At 44.1% G+C, this 16,046-nt stretch overlaps 1 protein-coding gene across 1 annotated transcript in view; it reads right to left on the bottom strand.

Annotated features, from left to right (window-relative positions):
• Positions 1 to 16,046, bottom strand: part of LOC311168963 (maltase-glucoamylase-like) — a gene marked incomplete at both ends in the record, with an annotated part of 151,453 nt that overhangs the window by 8,328 nt on the left and 127,079 nt on the right. Inside the window, 14 exons of the mRNA XM_084230670.1 lie at positions 55 to 189; positions 898 to 960; positions 2,372 to 2,479; positions 3,701 to 3,829; positions 5,287 to 5,412; positions 5,951 to 6,063; positions 6,489 to 6,585; positions 7,131 to 7,299; positions 8,278 to 8,432; positions 10,435 to 10,710; positions 12,066 to 12,221; positions 13,272 to 13,439; positions 14,186 to 14,235; positions 15,217 to 15,305. Of these exons, the coding sequence (XP_084086796.1) occupies positions 55 to 189; positions 898 to 960; positions 2,372 to 2,479; positions 3,701 to 3,829; positions 5,287 to 5,412; positions 5,951 to 6,063; positions 6,489 to 6,585; positions 7,131 to 7,299; positions 8,278 to 8,432; positions 10,435 to 10,710; positions 12,066 to 12,221; positions 13,272 to 13,439; positions 14,186 to 14,235; positions 15,217 to 15,305 (1,834 nt within the window). The remainder of the gene's footprint in view (positions 1 to 54; positions 190 to 897; positions 961 to 2,371; positions 2,480 to 3,700; positions 3,830 to 5,286; positions 5,413 to 5,950; positions 6,064 to 6,488; positions 6,586 to 7,130; positions 7,300 to 8,277; positions 8,433 to 10,434; positions 10,711 to 12,065; positions 12,222 to 13,271; positions 13,440 to 14,185; positions 14,236 to 15,216; positions 15,306 to 16,046) is intronic.

Raw genomic sequence — 16,046 nt, 5'->3', positions numbered from 1 at the left:
TCCATGTCTTGATTGCTAAGATTTCCAAACCCAAACCACTAAGGGTTCACTTACAATCCACAGGCCATCAAACTTCAAGCTCTTCTCTGGCTTTCCAGGGTTTTTATAGAGCTCTTCTATTTCCTTCTTCCACCACGCAGCTGTGCTTTTACGCAAGAAGTCAGGGAAAGCCACGTGGGCTCTGTAGAGCTGCAAGAGTAACACATACTCTCCCGTTGGGTCTCAGCGGATGTTTTGCAAAGACACCTGACCTAACCTCAGCTCTGGGGCTGGGGCTGCAAGTTTGCTGTGGACAAAGGTTAGGGAAGACTGATCCTATTCTTCATTTTTCTAGAAGTAAGTTAGTCTTCAATTCCTTATCAAGAAAGGATTCATTTTATGGCAGGACATTTAATCCTATGAACTGGAAAGTTAATTTCCAGTGTTTAAACACTGGAACTTCAGAGATATACATGCTTTTTCTATACTGGTTTAAATGAAGGAGACCAGTTGCCCAGGAAAATGAGTGGAGGGGATGCTACATGCCCTGGCTGATGTGGCACTGAGTGCCAGGAAGGACAATCCTCCTTTTCTCTAGGAGGTGAATTCTTTTGTACATAGACATTCACTAAAACCCTGTGTGCTCATAACATATGCAGTGAAAATAGTCTAGATGTTAGTTCATTATTTTTCAAACAACAATGGTTGTAAATGAAGCACAAGTCATTAAAGGCACACATGAGAAGGTACTTCACTTTTGAGTTCCTTTTACATATTTCAAGCATCTTTTTTAGCTAAGAAGTTAGCTGTTAACAAGCACATTCGACTTAGAGCTACTTAAGCGAACATCAGGATAAAACTAACTCATAAATACCCAGTGGTCCAGGGCAATGTAGACTGAAGTCTCTGCAATCTTACCTTGACCTGAGTTTCATGGTCAAGGGAGTCATCCACCGTCACACCGGGCAGGACTGACCCAACCTAGAGAGAAAGAAGACAAATTCAAACCTTGAAAGGCATTGGGCATGGACGGGAAGATGTTTTACATGACAGACTTTCCTGAAAACCATCTCTACAAAATCCAGTGGAAGCCTTTGCCATTTAGTTGCAAGGTCTGAATAGATGAAATTCTTCATATATTTCAGGTGAAAATAGGCTGCAGTCTTTGGACACATCCTATAAGTTTTTGAAATTTCACTTTTGAATATAATGATAAACTAAATCTGTTTAAATCTATCCCCAAACAGTTACCTCTCAGATAATTAGCTCCTTAGATGCGTGTCATAGACCCACACCGATGCTTCCTTTAAAATAACAAATGTGAGCTGGGGCTACAAGAAATAAGATTGATTTTCATTCACTACCCATATGCTTAGCTTCACTACTTTCAAGCAGCATCACAACTTATTGGGAACCTCAAGTATACATGTATTCTTGGATTTAAACAAGCCATTAAAGGCACACATGAGAAAGTTCTACACTTTCAATTTCCTTTTACAAAATATCGACCAATTTCATCCATTAACTATGCCTATTCATAAACTCATTAATTCACCAAACACTTACTGGACACTTACTACATGCAAGGCTCTCCTACAATATTTATCTACTAATATTTAAGTTAAAAATACTCCTTGTGTTCAAAGAGCTCAGAGATAGAACCCAAGAGCTTAGTTGTATGTGATCTGCTGAGGACAATATAGAAAAGGGAGATGCAGGAAGCCACAGGGACACTGAAAGCTTCCTCAGAGGGAATCCTTGATTGGTCTTGAAGCGTAGATATTATTTGGGCAAACTAAGAAGACACCATTCAAACATTCACAGTCCCCCGTGATAGGAAACAGCACAGTTTGAACCCTGGCAAAGAGTCAGGAAGGTCACCTAAAATCTTGTTGCTCTAAGTCACACAATGAAGGTGAGATTGAAGCCACCCAAGGAATTAAAAGAGACAAGGAAAGAAAGAGAATTTACAGGATTTATTTAGACACGAGGCTGATTAAGCATCATTAAGTCTAAGATGAGTGCAAGTTTTGAATGTTGTGACTGGGAGACACAAATTTCAGAGTTATCCTCAAAGGGATCCTTTATGATTGTTAAATCCTAAAGTCTAGGAAAATAAAGAATGGCCATCCGTGACCAGCTGGAATATGGAAGGAGTAAGGCATCAGAATATTTCCAGACAACAGTTCCAGAATGTTTCCAGTCCACTGATATCTGAGAGGATTAGACTGTAACCTTGATCTTAGTAATGTGTATTGAGCTAATCAGTATCAGAAATATTTCTAGTCATTAATAATTTACTAACGAGCTCAATATACTTTGCCAAGATTGATTCTTTTAATCAAGACAGTCTGACGCTGAATAATCACAGGCACCTTCTCCCAAGGCTTACCTTTCCCCAGACAATGTCATTGCTCTTGGGCCATTTGATGAACACATCATTTTCCTGCCCTCTTGTGAATGTAGGATATGCAGTCTCGTTGCCAGAAATGGCTGGATCCTGCAATAAAAGAGTTTAAAAGAGAAAGCATAAGAAAAACCTCTCTAAGAAAAATTCCTCTCCCAAATCATAACAATTTACAGTGTCAAAAGAAATGGTGAACCTCAATGCAAAAATAAAACCCATGGATAATTTGTCTTACGATGACTGAGTAGCTGAAAAATAAAATAATATATTGGTATGTCCCTTTACAATTCCTGAGGAAAGAAAGTACGTTCATGTTCAAAAACAGTTTCTGGAGATAAATCAGGTTAATAAGACATCACCCTCGGGTGGAGAAAGCCAGTTTAGTGTGTTTCCAAGGCATGATAGCAGCAGTCTTGAAAATAGGAAACTTCTTTCTTCTATTCTGTGGACCAACTTGTCTATCTGAAGGGGCCTTCCCTGTTCCCCTTATCCCAAGCCCTCCCCAATTAGTCTCATTAATAATCTCCTATCTCACAGTTGTCATGAATGTCATCCCCAACTGAAATTATTTTTCTTTAATGTTTATTTATTGTTTGTCTCTTTCCAACAGAAAAAAAAAATCCCTATAAGTGAAAGGACATTGTCTTATTCATTAATTTAGATTACACACACACACCTTTTGGAACAATGATTTTCAAAGACCCAGTGTTTCATTAATACTTGCGAAAATGAATGAATGAATGAAGTCAGCAAATAATGCCCTACTTTCTAATTTTTTCCAGCTAGAAGGGAAGACCATTTGCAAGTAACCACTTCTGTTTATCAAGATGTAGATTTCAATGCAAAATAATTGTTGTTCCTTATCTGTTTAGGCTTTAATTAAGAAGAAATAAATCCACTGAGCCTCACCACTGCTGGATATCAATACAATTTATGAAGTTTCAAACCCCCTGAAATAAAGATGAGACCAGGATACAGTTATTTCCTCTGAGACAAAGTCTGAAACAGACTTTTTCCCTCTCTGCAATATATCACCCTCTAGTTTTCCTAACCAGCAAGAGAAGAGCAACAGTAAGTTGTATCCAGTAACACTCAGTGATGAAAAATAAACATGGTGAAATGTCATCTTTTAAAAGCCATTTGTACTTGTTCTTTCCTCCTTTACACACTTCTTAAAATTAAAAAATAATTATATAATCACAGAAAATTGTAAAAACTACAGGGTAGCCTCATGTACGCATCACCTGGTTTCCATCAATAGTATAATCTTTGCACTATGAACATATGAAAATGGAACCATATTGAAATACTTACCAGAACAAGAATAAATTTCGTGCCATTTTTCTTCATGCCATCAATCAGGAAACTGAGGCTTTGAAAGCTGGGGCTGAGGGTGAAGTCTAGCTTCCGGTCCCTGTAATCCATGTTTATATGTTGGACATCCTACAGAAGGAAGGAGCAAGCAAGGTGCTTGGGTCTGCTGCAGTACCCCTCTGGGCACACAGAGGGCGCTGCCAGACCCTGTGCTGCTGCTGGCTGGCCCCAGCCCAGGTCCTCCTCATTCATCACATCACTCTCCTAGGCTGACTTTTCAATTCCGCGGACTAAAACTGCTTTCTGATTCCAGCATACAGATCACCTGTCCTTGTTCATTCTCCTTCTGCTCCCCCAACTAGAATTATCTCCCCTTCCTTCCTCTCAGTTCATGTCTTTTCTACTCTTCGAATCTCAGATAGGGTATCTTTTATTTCTTCTAGTAAACCTCACTGAATTTACCCATATTTAGAACATCACTATTTCATAGTTTTCTGGAATGCACAAGTTTCTGCCATTCCCATTGGACTGATGGTCTTGAGATGATAACCTTATCTCTCCTTTTTCCTATGTGGCAACCACCCAGGTTTCTGTATATGAAATACCCTCAGTCCATGAGTTGAATGTTGGCTAACATTGTTTCCTTTAGTTTAAAGGTGATAATCACCTGTCCTGCCTTAAGATTCTAGGTAAAACTCATTTGAAGGAACAGACACTTGTGAGTAACCCAAAACTTGGAAGAAGATGAACCCACATATTATTAACATTTATTGCCATGGTGAGATAAATATGTGGATTTTATCCCCTTAATTTTCCTATCCTTTCCCATTTATGTTTAGTAAGTACATGGTAGAGTAGCTTATGAAAAAATAAATAAGCCTGGATGAATGATTTGAATTATCTTGGATGAGAACATCCTAACACCGTTTAGTATTTTCATCTTCTAATCACTAATTGTTCTCTAGAATCTCAGGAGGTGAATTGAAAGCAGAGAAAGAGCACAAGCAATGAGAAATTGATAATTATACAAGGAGAAAGGGCACACTAGTTGTGGACTTCTGCTTGTTGACAGCAATTGACTGAGCCTCTTGGGGCTCCCTTAGGGGACTAGCTTGCCCCTGTAGGATATACAGACCTGCATGGATGTTTTAGAGAAAGTGAAGACTTGGTTTTCATTGTTTTCTTCTCATTGTCACTTTATATCCATATTCTCCAAGAATCACCTCAGTGTAACCTCCTAAAATTGTCATCATCTCCATGTGATTATTACTTAGGAGTCCCCAAAGTCATGATCTAAGCCCAGTCATGAAGACTATTGAGGATATTCCTAGCAGGAGGCTGTGAGTGACAATATTCTCCTATCACACAGCTAATGGCTGAAGGATCTATGCAACTCTCAATTTTGAACCCTTGATTTAAAAAGGAAGCATAAAACAAATTTATAAAGCAATAGACTAGATCTACATAGGACTAGCTCCATAACTACATTTTCTTTATACTGAAATGTTCATCAGCAATTTCTATGAAGAAATTGTCTACAAATTCCCATTACTAATTTAACCACAGGCTGAGTGAGGGTTCCATACATGGGGAATATTGGCTGCAATTGTTGCACGATATAAATTGGAGATTCCAGTATCATTCTGGTATCCATAGTGGCTCAGCTGGAATCCCAAGGCCCAATATGGAATCATTGCTGGTCGACCAATCAACTAGAATAAAACAGAGAATTGGTTCCAGGTAAATCTTAGGGAAGAAGAGATGACTGGCTTATATTTGAAGTAACTTGAGTAATTCTATTGAGTACAGTCTCATCTAAGAGGTCTTATTCAAGAAAAATAAGAAAGGCAAATAAATGTGGAACAACCATGGGGATGCAGAATGATAGAAAATCTCCCTGTACTTTAGAGCTTTCACTCAAGAAAAAGGAGAACCCAGTGATTAGACTGATTAAACATCCTTAAAAAGTCTACTTAGCAAGTAGTTAAGAGACATGTGGTTTCAGTATGCACGTATCATCTCTTAACATTGAAGCCTGACTTTCAGAAAGGATATAAGTAATACAGCAGGGACACCAAGGGTCAGAAGAAAAACATTTACCTACCTCTGGGCTAAGAACATGGGAATTCACAGTAACACTTTATGGTTTACATGATAGATGGAATCTATCTATCTATCTATCTATCTATCTATCTATCTATCTATCTAATCTCTTAGCTATTTATGTGATGGGACAGAATGACTACCAACCTCGGTGTACTGCTGAGTTACAAGCTCTGGAGTTGGCCCCAAAACCATATAAAAGTCTAGAATCCCTCCCGTGGTCCGGTATGTCAGCGCAGGGAGGGGCTGGAGTGTCACATCTGTTCAAAAAAAACATAGAAAATGAGGAGAATCCTTGTGACTGTAAATTACTGAGATAGGGACTCTATCCCCAATATTTCTATTTCCATACTCTTTAATGCCCACCTCCTCTAGAAAGTCTTCTTGCATGCACTGGAATCAGAGATGGATGTGCAGATACCCAAAACATAGCACCAACCTTATATCACTCGTGAAAAGGTGCTAAAGTATCACAGTAAAATAAGGTCATATAAGAGTAGGAACCTATTTAGTCAAGTTTACTCCCAACACCTAGTCTACAGCTCCTAATGCAGTTGAATAAATGAATGAATGGAAGTCGGTTCATTTATGCCATTTCTCTTGCCTTTGAATTTCTCTATATCTATTGGCATTTCAGATCCCAATGAAGGTGTCACAGTCATGTAGAGTGGTGCTGGAACCTTACCCATGGCGTTGCTGTTCAGCAGGAGCACCCCATGGGCATTGCCATCCTTCTCCAGTGCCATGTAGTAGGGGTGGACACCATAGGAGTTCTTCTTGTGCTAGGAGAGTCATGGGGAAGAGAAGGTGGATAATCAAAAAGAGTAAATGCAAGAAACCCTGTCCCTATCACCCCCCAAACAGCAAGGGTGCACTCAACCATGAAGGCACAATGTCATGTCCTTTATCCAGGCTTCCTTGACCCCAGGTAAATGGCTAAATGGCCTCCTCCTCCATGCCCTCCTTGTTTGTTATTACACTATAATAGCATGAATTATACTGCTGCCACTACTTATGCATGTCTTTACCTCATTAACTTATAAATCTCTGGAAAACAAACACTGTGCATTATTAAATAAGACAGTGTCTTATTCTATGTGTGCCTGGATCATAGAATATATTAAAAGTGTATTAAATAAATAAAATTCATAGTCCACAGAGGAACTTTCTTTTTGAGAAGAGCACATAACATGTGACTTATTTCACCTAAGAGTAGAATTTATCAATGTAAGGTAAGGCGGATTAATGGGCTACCATCCAGTGCATATGGACTAAAATAGAATAACAAAGAGAGAAACTGGTTGATAATCTTATTTCTCCGTCTTACCGCTGATGACTCATGACGAGCAAACATTCCCCACGTGTGCCAGTTCACGTCTCTTTTGAAAGTTTCATGCTCATTTTCCCCCAAACCGTAGATGTAGGGAGAGGGGAGGCGAGTGGAAATGGAAAGGAACATGTCGTTGAAGGTGAAGCCAGGGAGCTGAGAGTCCCAACTGCAACACAAAGGGCACATCTGCTCAGGCCAGCACAAACACAGGGCATGTCGGGACATCTAGCAGATTCAGTCTCCTGAATTACTGCGCATTTATATCCAGGGTCAAATACCATGGGAAGAACCAGTACTAACAATGATTGTGGCGCCCCACAGGTGCACTGGTTTGCATTGTCACTCTGTAGTTTGCAAGGCTGAGAACCCCTTTTCTGGGTCATGGGTTTGAGGCTTGAGGGACAGGACCACGTCTCATTCACCTTTTTATTGCGACTTCACATTGCCGGGTGTAGCAGCTTACATGACCGTAGGCATACATGGGTATGGTCTAAGCAGAATTTCCAACAGGAGGGGTGAAACTTAGAATGACTTTTCTAGATTGGCCAAGGGACTTCTCACCAAAGAAGGCAAAAAAATCAGACATGTGGTCAAGGAGAGCCTGTGGCTGCCCAGATCCTCACACTTGGGGGACAGTTTCTGTTGAATGGAGGACTTAGTCCCAGGCCAAGTCCAGACCTTCACATCATTCCATTCAGCAGCAGACAGGGAGCGAAAGGCGACTCCTTTTGTGCTTAGCATCATGGAAAGACTTCAAGCAAAGTCTGTAAGGAGCCATTTCTCTGTCATGAGTCACCTTTGTCCCTCTCTGCTGACCTCCATCTTAAGCTGCTGTTGTCATTAAACAGGGTTTTCTGTTCCGCTTAGCAGGCACGACAAGTGGAGTGTGCCTTTTTCTTTCGCAGACATCAAGCAACACTTCACTTTTGTAAACCTATGATTGATTCATTTTCTTCTTGAGTTAATGGCTAATAGAGAACTAAATCCCCATGGTGCAAGTAGGTGGAAATAGATGTACTCTCCATTTAGTGAAACACACACTTTTACAAAGAGTCTCCAAGATGACTGTTTCGCATGCATGAATTAGAACCCCTGGAATTCGACCTCCATCTACTCTAATCAGAGCCATATAAGCAGTGCTTACATCACAGTGTTGGAGCTTTTTCGTCGAATCTGGATCCCAAAAGGATTGTTCTGAACGCTGACATCGTACAGGCGGTTTTCAGGGGAGCCAACAGGAGAGGGAGGGATGTTCAGCGGCACCGGGACTTCGTATCTTTTCTTATTAGAGTCATAGATCTGACAAGAAGAGACAAGATGGAATCTGATGGAATCTCAGAGCTAAAGTTCCTCATGCCAGTGCATATAACTCAGAGCCTGTGTTTTCTGGCCAGTTTGCATCGTAATAGGAGGCATCAAATGTCCCAAAGTGACTAGCTGGGAGGCCACCACACACTGTGCCCTGTACAGACCCTGAGCTCAAAAACTGCCTCAGTGACAGCACTTCAAAGCCAGGGAGGACACCTCTAAAAAATCTGTGATAGAAGAGAAACAGAAGCTGAAGGAGAGGGTATGTGAGTTTATGGGCGTGTGGACATGTATATGTATGCACCTGTGTAAGAAAATTATGTGTGAGCATAATCTTTTGAATTGTTTGGAATTGTTTGAAATCTTGAACTGTTTAAAGTGGGAGAACTAAGATTTCATGGGGACACCGAGGCCTCCCTGGTGGCACTTCCAGGGGTGGTCTGACGTCTCCCCACCTGAGCTTGCTCTTTGGTGCTAGTGACCTGTCCTACCTGCCTAACAGGACTGAAGGGTGGGAAAAGTGGAAGAAGTGAAAATCAGGGAGGATTGTCAGTTACCATCACAAGCCATCACCCTCTACCTTATCGCATATTGTGACACCTGATATCACACTTCAGACAACTTTATCTAAAGCCTTGCTTCTCAAAGGTGTGTTTCCCAAATCAAACACAGCAATTACACCTGGGAATGTGTTAGGAAGGCAGAATATCAGGCTCCACCCCAGACCATTTCAATCTGAACGTTCATGGTCACGAGCGCCCTAGGGTGAGTCATCCAACACTAGAGTGTGAAGAGCAAGGTGTAGACCTGAGCTGGCCAAGGCACTGCCCACCTGTCACATGTGGCCACTGAGCACCTGAGTGGGTCTGAATTGAGACTCACTGTAACTACGAGACACACACTAGATTTTGAAGATGCAATGTGATTAAAACATGCCGAGGTACCTCTATCCTTGTATTTGGGTTACACGGTGAGATGATAATATTTTAGCATGGTGGTTAAATAAAATGCTCTTAAAGTTAATTTCACTTGATGTTTTCAAATACCTTTCTTAGAATAGGACTGCTGGGAAGCATATGTGCGTCACAAGGTGTTTCTATTACAGCAGAATAGTGGGCTCTAAGTGTGACCCCTGGCAGCATCAGTAGCACCTGGAACCTTGTTAGAAATGCAAATTCTCAGGCTGGAAACTCTGGGGAGAGGCCCAGCAATCTGAGTTGGAACTCTGTCTTCAGGGAATTCTGATGTATGCTCAAGTGAAGAACCACTGCTAAGTGAGGTATGAAAAAAGATGAAATGCTGACATTTTCAATAATGTGGATGAAGCTGGAAGGGATTGTACTAAGTGAAATAAGTCAGAAGGAGAAAGACAAAAAGAAAGATGGTTTCACTTATATGTAGAATATAAAGAAACAAAACAAAGAACAGACTAAACTACACCAAAACAAATCCCAGAAATCTGACTTTAGAACTGGGGCCACCAGAGAGGAAGGGGCAGGGACCCCGCTGTTTATGGTGGGGGGCTGCGGGGCCTTGGGCGGTGGCCATGGTGTGCAGCAGACACTGGTGTGAACCTGTACACCTGAACCACAGGTGTGTCACCCATTGTTATCTCAAAAATATTTTTAAAAATACATTTAAACAATAAATAAATAAGTCTAGCAATTCTGATTAAAACCAAAAAAGAATCACTGCTAAGAAATACTCTAATGTTGGAAGCGAGTTAACGACATTCTCATGAGTTTACCAAAGAGCAGATGTGATTTTTCTCAGGATGAAAGGATGGTTCCCTGAGGATATTCATCACTCTAGAAAACTCATCACCATGGTAGAGCAAAGGGCATCTCCCAGGTCCTCTATCTCCTGATGGTCTAAGCTCTGGGGCTCAGCACCCTCCTTTATAAAACGACTGGGACTAGAGGTGACCATGGCTGCCGAGAGTGCAGGGCTGTGAGTCAGAACAGGCTGAGGATGGGGATCATCCCAGGGTTACCTTGAATTGCAGCATGTTTTCTGTGTGGTAGATCACGCTCACGCTGAGTAAGCGGATCTTTGCAGAGAAAGGATCAGAGGTGGCCTCTGCTGCTGCTGCTGCGCCCGGTGGCACACTCCGGGACGATCGAGGTGGAGTCGCTGATCTTGCTGATGTGGGGGGTGCCAGGTGGGTGAGTTGCATGCTGATGCCCTCTGGCTGGTACTGAATGTTACTGGCCATGTAACTGGGGATGGTGTCGTGGAAACAGGTGGGCACACCAGCAACAGTGGTGGGCTGCAACAAGGAGACATTCATCAGCCACTCCACACCACATGCAGGTTACCACACACGTCGCTGAACACAGATAAGTCTTCACACCAGGCCTGTTGTCGTGGATTGAATTACATTTCCCCAAAAATGCTAAGTCCTAACCCCTGGAGCCTGTGAAAGCAACATTTGGAAGTAGTGTCTTTGGAGATGATCAGATACAACGAGGGAATTAGAACAGGGCTGGTCCACCATGACTGGTGTCCCTATTAAAAGGTATACTATGGGCCTCCCTGGTGGTGCAGGGATTAAAGACAGCACTAGCTATTGCCAGCCACTGCAGCACAAGTTCAATCCCCCACCAGGGAGGTGACACACATGGTGCAGCAGACCTCTCCTGTCCCGCCCGCTGCTCCCCTCAGCAGTGTATTTCAGCCATTCTGCCTGTTCTGCTCCCCACTCTGTCTCTGGTGAATCCTATCACAGCCCCTCTTCCCCACCCCCCACACCTCTGGCCTACACTCCAGCTCTTATATGCATAAATAAACAAATCTTTAAAAAAATAAATAAATAAAGGGGGGGCATGTAGAGGCAGAGACACGTGGCTTGCAGAGAGAACACCACGTGGAGATAAAGGCAGGATCAAGGTGATGTTTTGTAAACTAGAGGATGTGGGAGAGCAGCAGAAACTAGGAGCGAGGCACCAACAGTTTCCGGAGGAATCAACCCTGTTCACACCTCCATCTCAGTCTTTGAGCTCCCAGGACTGAGATTAACAAATTCCTGTTGTTCTAGATTGCCCAGTTTGTGGTACTTTGTTGTGGCAAGTGGATATATCCATCTAACACGCACACACACACACACACACCCTGGCCTCCTCTGATGTCCAGCAGGAACCCTATCTGGAGACAGATCTGCTCCCCTGTCCCACTGGCCCAGTATGATCTTGAGGAAATCCCTTATTTTCTATGACTTTTTATTCACTTTTAAAATGGAGAGAAACCATCTGACTGCACCTGCCTGCTTGGAAACTCCATTCTCCAGCAGAGGGGAAAAATCTCTTACCCTCCTCAGTATACAATGGACCCCCAAGAATCACTGCTATATCAAAGATTAAAATGGGGTTTTAAGTGCTGTGGTTGGAGAAGAAGAGCCAGGGAGGCAGCCAGTTTCTTCTGGCTCAGGGTCTCTGAGGGGAACAGCGACCACTAAGGGGGGGGCGGGTAACAAAATAACGCACCTGCTGGCAGCGTGTCTTCCTCCTTGAAGAGCAATGACGGTTCAGCCCATCAACGCTGAGAAGTGCTTTCTAGATGCCTACTGACCCATGGGAGAGTTTCTACAGCTCCCTGGTCACTGTGGGACACTGTTCCCACCCTTACCTCCCAGAGGCAGCCGCGCAGCTCGCAGCTCTCCTTGGAGACAGCTGGGTCCTCGGGGAAGCAGTTGAACTTCTCCGTGTCCTTGACCGGAAGAGACCAGGAAATGGAGAATTCTTGCCCCAGGTCCAGACCCCTGACGATCTTGAAGTTTACCACCTGGGGCGAGAGAGGCCACAATGACCACCAAGATGAGACAGAGTCCCTGGGTAGTGTCCGTCCCTGGGGTCCTGGACGTCAGGACCCGGGGAGCTAGCCGTCCCCCCAGGCCCTCTCTGCATGGGCTACTTGGAACACTGTGTTTTCTCCTCTGAAGCCTTTCACCTCTGCAGGAGAATGTACTGGGCTTGTTCCTGACCGTGCTCGCCTCTCGGAGACTGTGGAAGAGGAGCCGGTGGCAGCGGTGGTGTGAGGGAGCTCAGAGCCCGACAGGCCAGTGCAGGCGGCTGTCGGGACAATGGCTCAGCGTTCTGGAGCATCTGTGTGAGTGGGCACCAGGATCACTCCTGCAGGCGCCTAATCGCTATTGACCCGGTAAGGGGACCCCATGCGGTGAGTAACATGGCAGTCTCCGTTGCACAAAATAGAAAACTGAGATTCCGAGGGCCTTGATGCTTTGCCCAAAACCTCATAGCGAGGAGATCGGGCTGGGGGGCGAGGGCGGGAAGCTGTCATCCTCTGCCCCAAGGAAGTAGTGACACTCCCAGTGCTGGAAATACCCACCAACCACTGGAATCTTTTGCAAGAGATGATGATGTAAAGGACTTATCCAATAAGAGCCAAATCAGACTCCCCTTGTCTTTCAGCCAACGCTCATTCCTGCTATGGTATAGAAACAGCTTATCGTACTGAGGAAAAATAGCGACCGTCTCAAAGAGAGTCTCTGTTTTCAATTCGGGAGGACAAATGAGTAAATACTCCTCTGAACTGTACCAATATTTGGATTTGGGACCAGCACACTCATTTGAAATTTGCCCAGAGCACAGCCTGCTATCGGGGCCCCACTCCCACTGTGTTCCTCAGTCCCTGCAAACGCAGCCGGGGGGCATGTTTATCCAGCGCCCGTTTCTCCTTCTGCATCCTCCCCATGTTGATTCCCTGGCAAGCCAGTTGTCTCTCGGATTGCACAGAGTCTGAGAAGGGGAGGCTGACCGCCAGATGTCAGGCCAGTGCTCTGGGCACGCGGACTGCAGGAAGAACACTCCCTACCTTGGCTGAAGCATTGTAGACGACGGTCAGTTTGGGAGAGCTGTTATTAGCATGCATGACAGTAACATTAGCAGGTTCCTTGTCCATCCCTAAGATTATGATGTCTGTGAACATGAGGTTGTGAGGATCCGAATAATTATTGTTAATAATAGTTGCTTGCAGGCGGTTCTGGGAGGAGAGAAAAGTCACTTTAGAGACCAGGGACGTCACACTCTAGTTGTGCCCAAGCAACACGCAACACCTCTCTTTCTGAGATCCATGGTTTGTCTCTCCGAGGCTCTATGTGTCATCAGAGGAGAACACCCGGGGGATGGGTTATGCGGACTCGTCTTAAACCTGTTGGTAATACTGATATATTGTGCTTGCTTTGGTTTTTTTGATTTATTGAATTAAACTATTACTTGATTCTATTATTCAAAAAATATGTTCTTAATATGCTGCAATTTTCAAGGACTCCTCTTCCCCCACCAGCCTTACCGCCTGGCTGCCTCTTATTAATAGTCCCTTTGGGAACTAGCAAAGAGGTGAGTCATGCTCAGTATCCTGCAGATTCGCAAAGCCATCACTTAATACCTGTGCCCAAGGCCAAGTTTAGAGGCTGGAAAGAACTTCAAAAAGTCACTGTACCTCCACAATCACCTCCACCCACACCGCCATATTCTTGCACCGAAGGACAGATCTAAGAAATCTAGGCTCATACTCAGATTCAAGAAAAAAGAAAGAGTTCTTTACAGAGCTCACACTGACTTTTTATTGGCTTCTGTGTCTAACACAGATTAAAACGTTCATTTTCATGTTACTCCTGTCTGGGAGTGTCACAGTCCAGCACTGGGCTATTCCTCAAACTGAGCAAACTTGAAGCTCAAAGAGCAGGCACAGAACAGACACACTGTGTTGCACAAAATGGTACTCACAGAGGAGACAGAAAACTCGTACAGAATGTAATTCTTTTTAGCCACAGCATCTAAAAACAGAAAGACAGAAGCACCTGTTACTACAGGAACATGCTTACGACCTGGCTCTGCTTACTCAGGGTCCACCAGTTTCATCAAAGGTCCACGGAGCTTTCCTGGATGGCTTCAACCTGCTGCCATCACTCCCTCCCTGAATTCTCCTGGTGCCTTGTGGCACCATTTTGCTGGCGTTTCAGACATTCTGACTTATGCTACCGTTACCCACATACGGTGTATGCCTCCTGCTCAGCCAGGAGTTCCCAGGGGCTAAATCTATGTCTTACTCATATTTAAGTCCCCTGCATACAGTGCGGCAATAAATAGCAATACATAGTTGTAAATGATCATTTTATTCAGGGCAAGATCTGTATTTAACACAGACCGCAACCTACGTGAGGACTTGCATGGAAATCTTTTTTTTTTTCTTTTCTTTCTTGCTTCTTACTGAATTAACATTGGTTTATATCATTGTGTTTTAGGACAGATTCTCCCCCTGAAAGTGTTGTTACTGCACCGCACCCACAACCACAGCACCCACAGGCCTTCCCCACAGTCCACAGTGCTCCCTCCTCTCTGCTTTTGCCCACTCGTTTGGGTCGCCTTAGTTCTGTTGTCAGATTTCTAGGGTTTGTCTTACCTGGAAAAATCACAGCAGGAAAACAACCATTACACAATCAGACACTCCTCCCTCAAAAGTAACCAAAGCAGTCTTTTACAAGTCTATGAATAAAATATATTATTTGCCAGTACTACTGATACCCAGAGAAGAAAAGAGTTAAGCTAACATCTGTGGCTTTGGGAGTGTCAGTAGCATTCAAGTTGCTCCTTTGAGGTCTAGCTTAACGCTCTGGGCTTGGTCAACTTTCAAGAGAAACTGACACAAGCTGCAGAAACAAGCGTCAGAGACAGGGAGGTTTGTGCCCAGTGGGGTTTGGGCAGCCGCGTGGGCTCGCCCCCCTGGGAAGCGTGGAGGGTTCCCCGAGGCAGCGCACCTGCAGACACTCCATCGTCCCAGAACAGCTCTCCCTTCGCTTCTCTCTTGTAGTCCAAGGCAACAATGAGCCCCAGGGAATTCTTCCGACTGTAAAAGAGCAATTCTAGTGTCAGAGAATCAAGGACATAGAACTGTGCTGAACCAGCTCCCTTCCCGCCCTGGGGACGGATCATCCAAGAGTCTATCCTGGAAACTGAGTAGGTTGACATTGTAGGGGGCCGGGGGGCTGGGTGTGGGCAGACACCTGAGGTCAGGGGAATGGTAGGGGGGCAGTGTCTGCTGAAAATTGGGTCGTGATGATAGAAACAACCTGCACTTCATGGGCGTCCCTGTGCCAGGCGTTCCTCTAAGTGTCCTGTGCTCGTTGCTATTCCTTAAAGTCTTGTGATAACTCCAGAAAGCCAGACTCGCTTCATTTCCAGTTTACAAATGATAAGCGGAAACTCAGAGTAAGCTGCCTATGGGCACACATCTGGGGCTTCACCTGACCTTAAAGCAATGGTGACTTTCACATGATCGCCCCTAGCTCTGTTTTGCTTGCATGAAGGGGGTCCACTTGAGGGCAACTCCTGACCACATAGATATCCTCAAGAGTGACTCTAACTTTCGTACAATACGAAAGAGTGAAATGACAACCGAGGCTACATTTACTTTCAGCTGCAGGAGGACGGAGATGCCAACTTTGGGCTGACCTTGAAGTTCCTTGAGGAGAGAAAGATTTCTGACCAGAGGGGTTTTGTGGCTTGTTCGCTTGCTTTTGTTTATCTAACTTCAGCCTCTGTTAGTGCCCTGGAGCAGCGCCAGGGCAGTCACACCCTAGAAGAGCGA

This window comes from Talpa europaea (assembly GCF_964194135.1).
Source record: "Talpa europaea genome assembly, chromosome: 3".
Classification (NCBI taxonomy): domain Eukaryota; kingdom Metazoa; phylum Chordata; class Mammalia; order Eulipotyphla; family Talpidae; genus Talpa; species Talpa europaea.
Note: the sequence above shows the minus strand (reverse complement) of the source record. Positions and strands in the feature narration are given on the sequence as shown.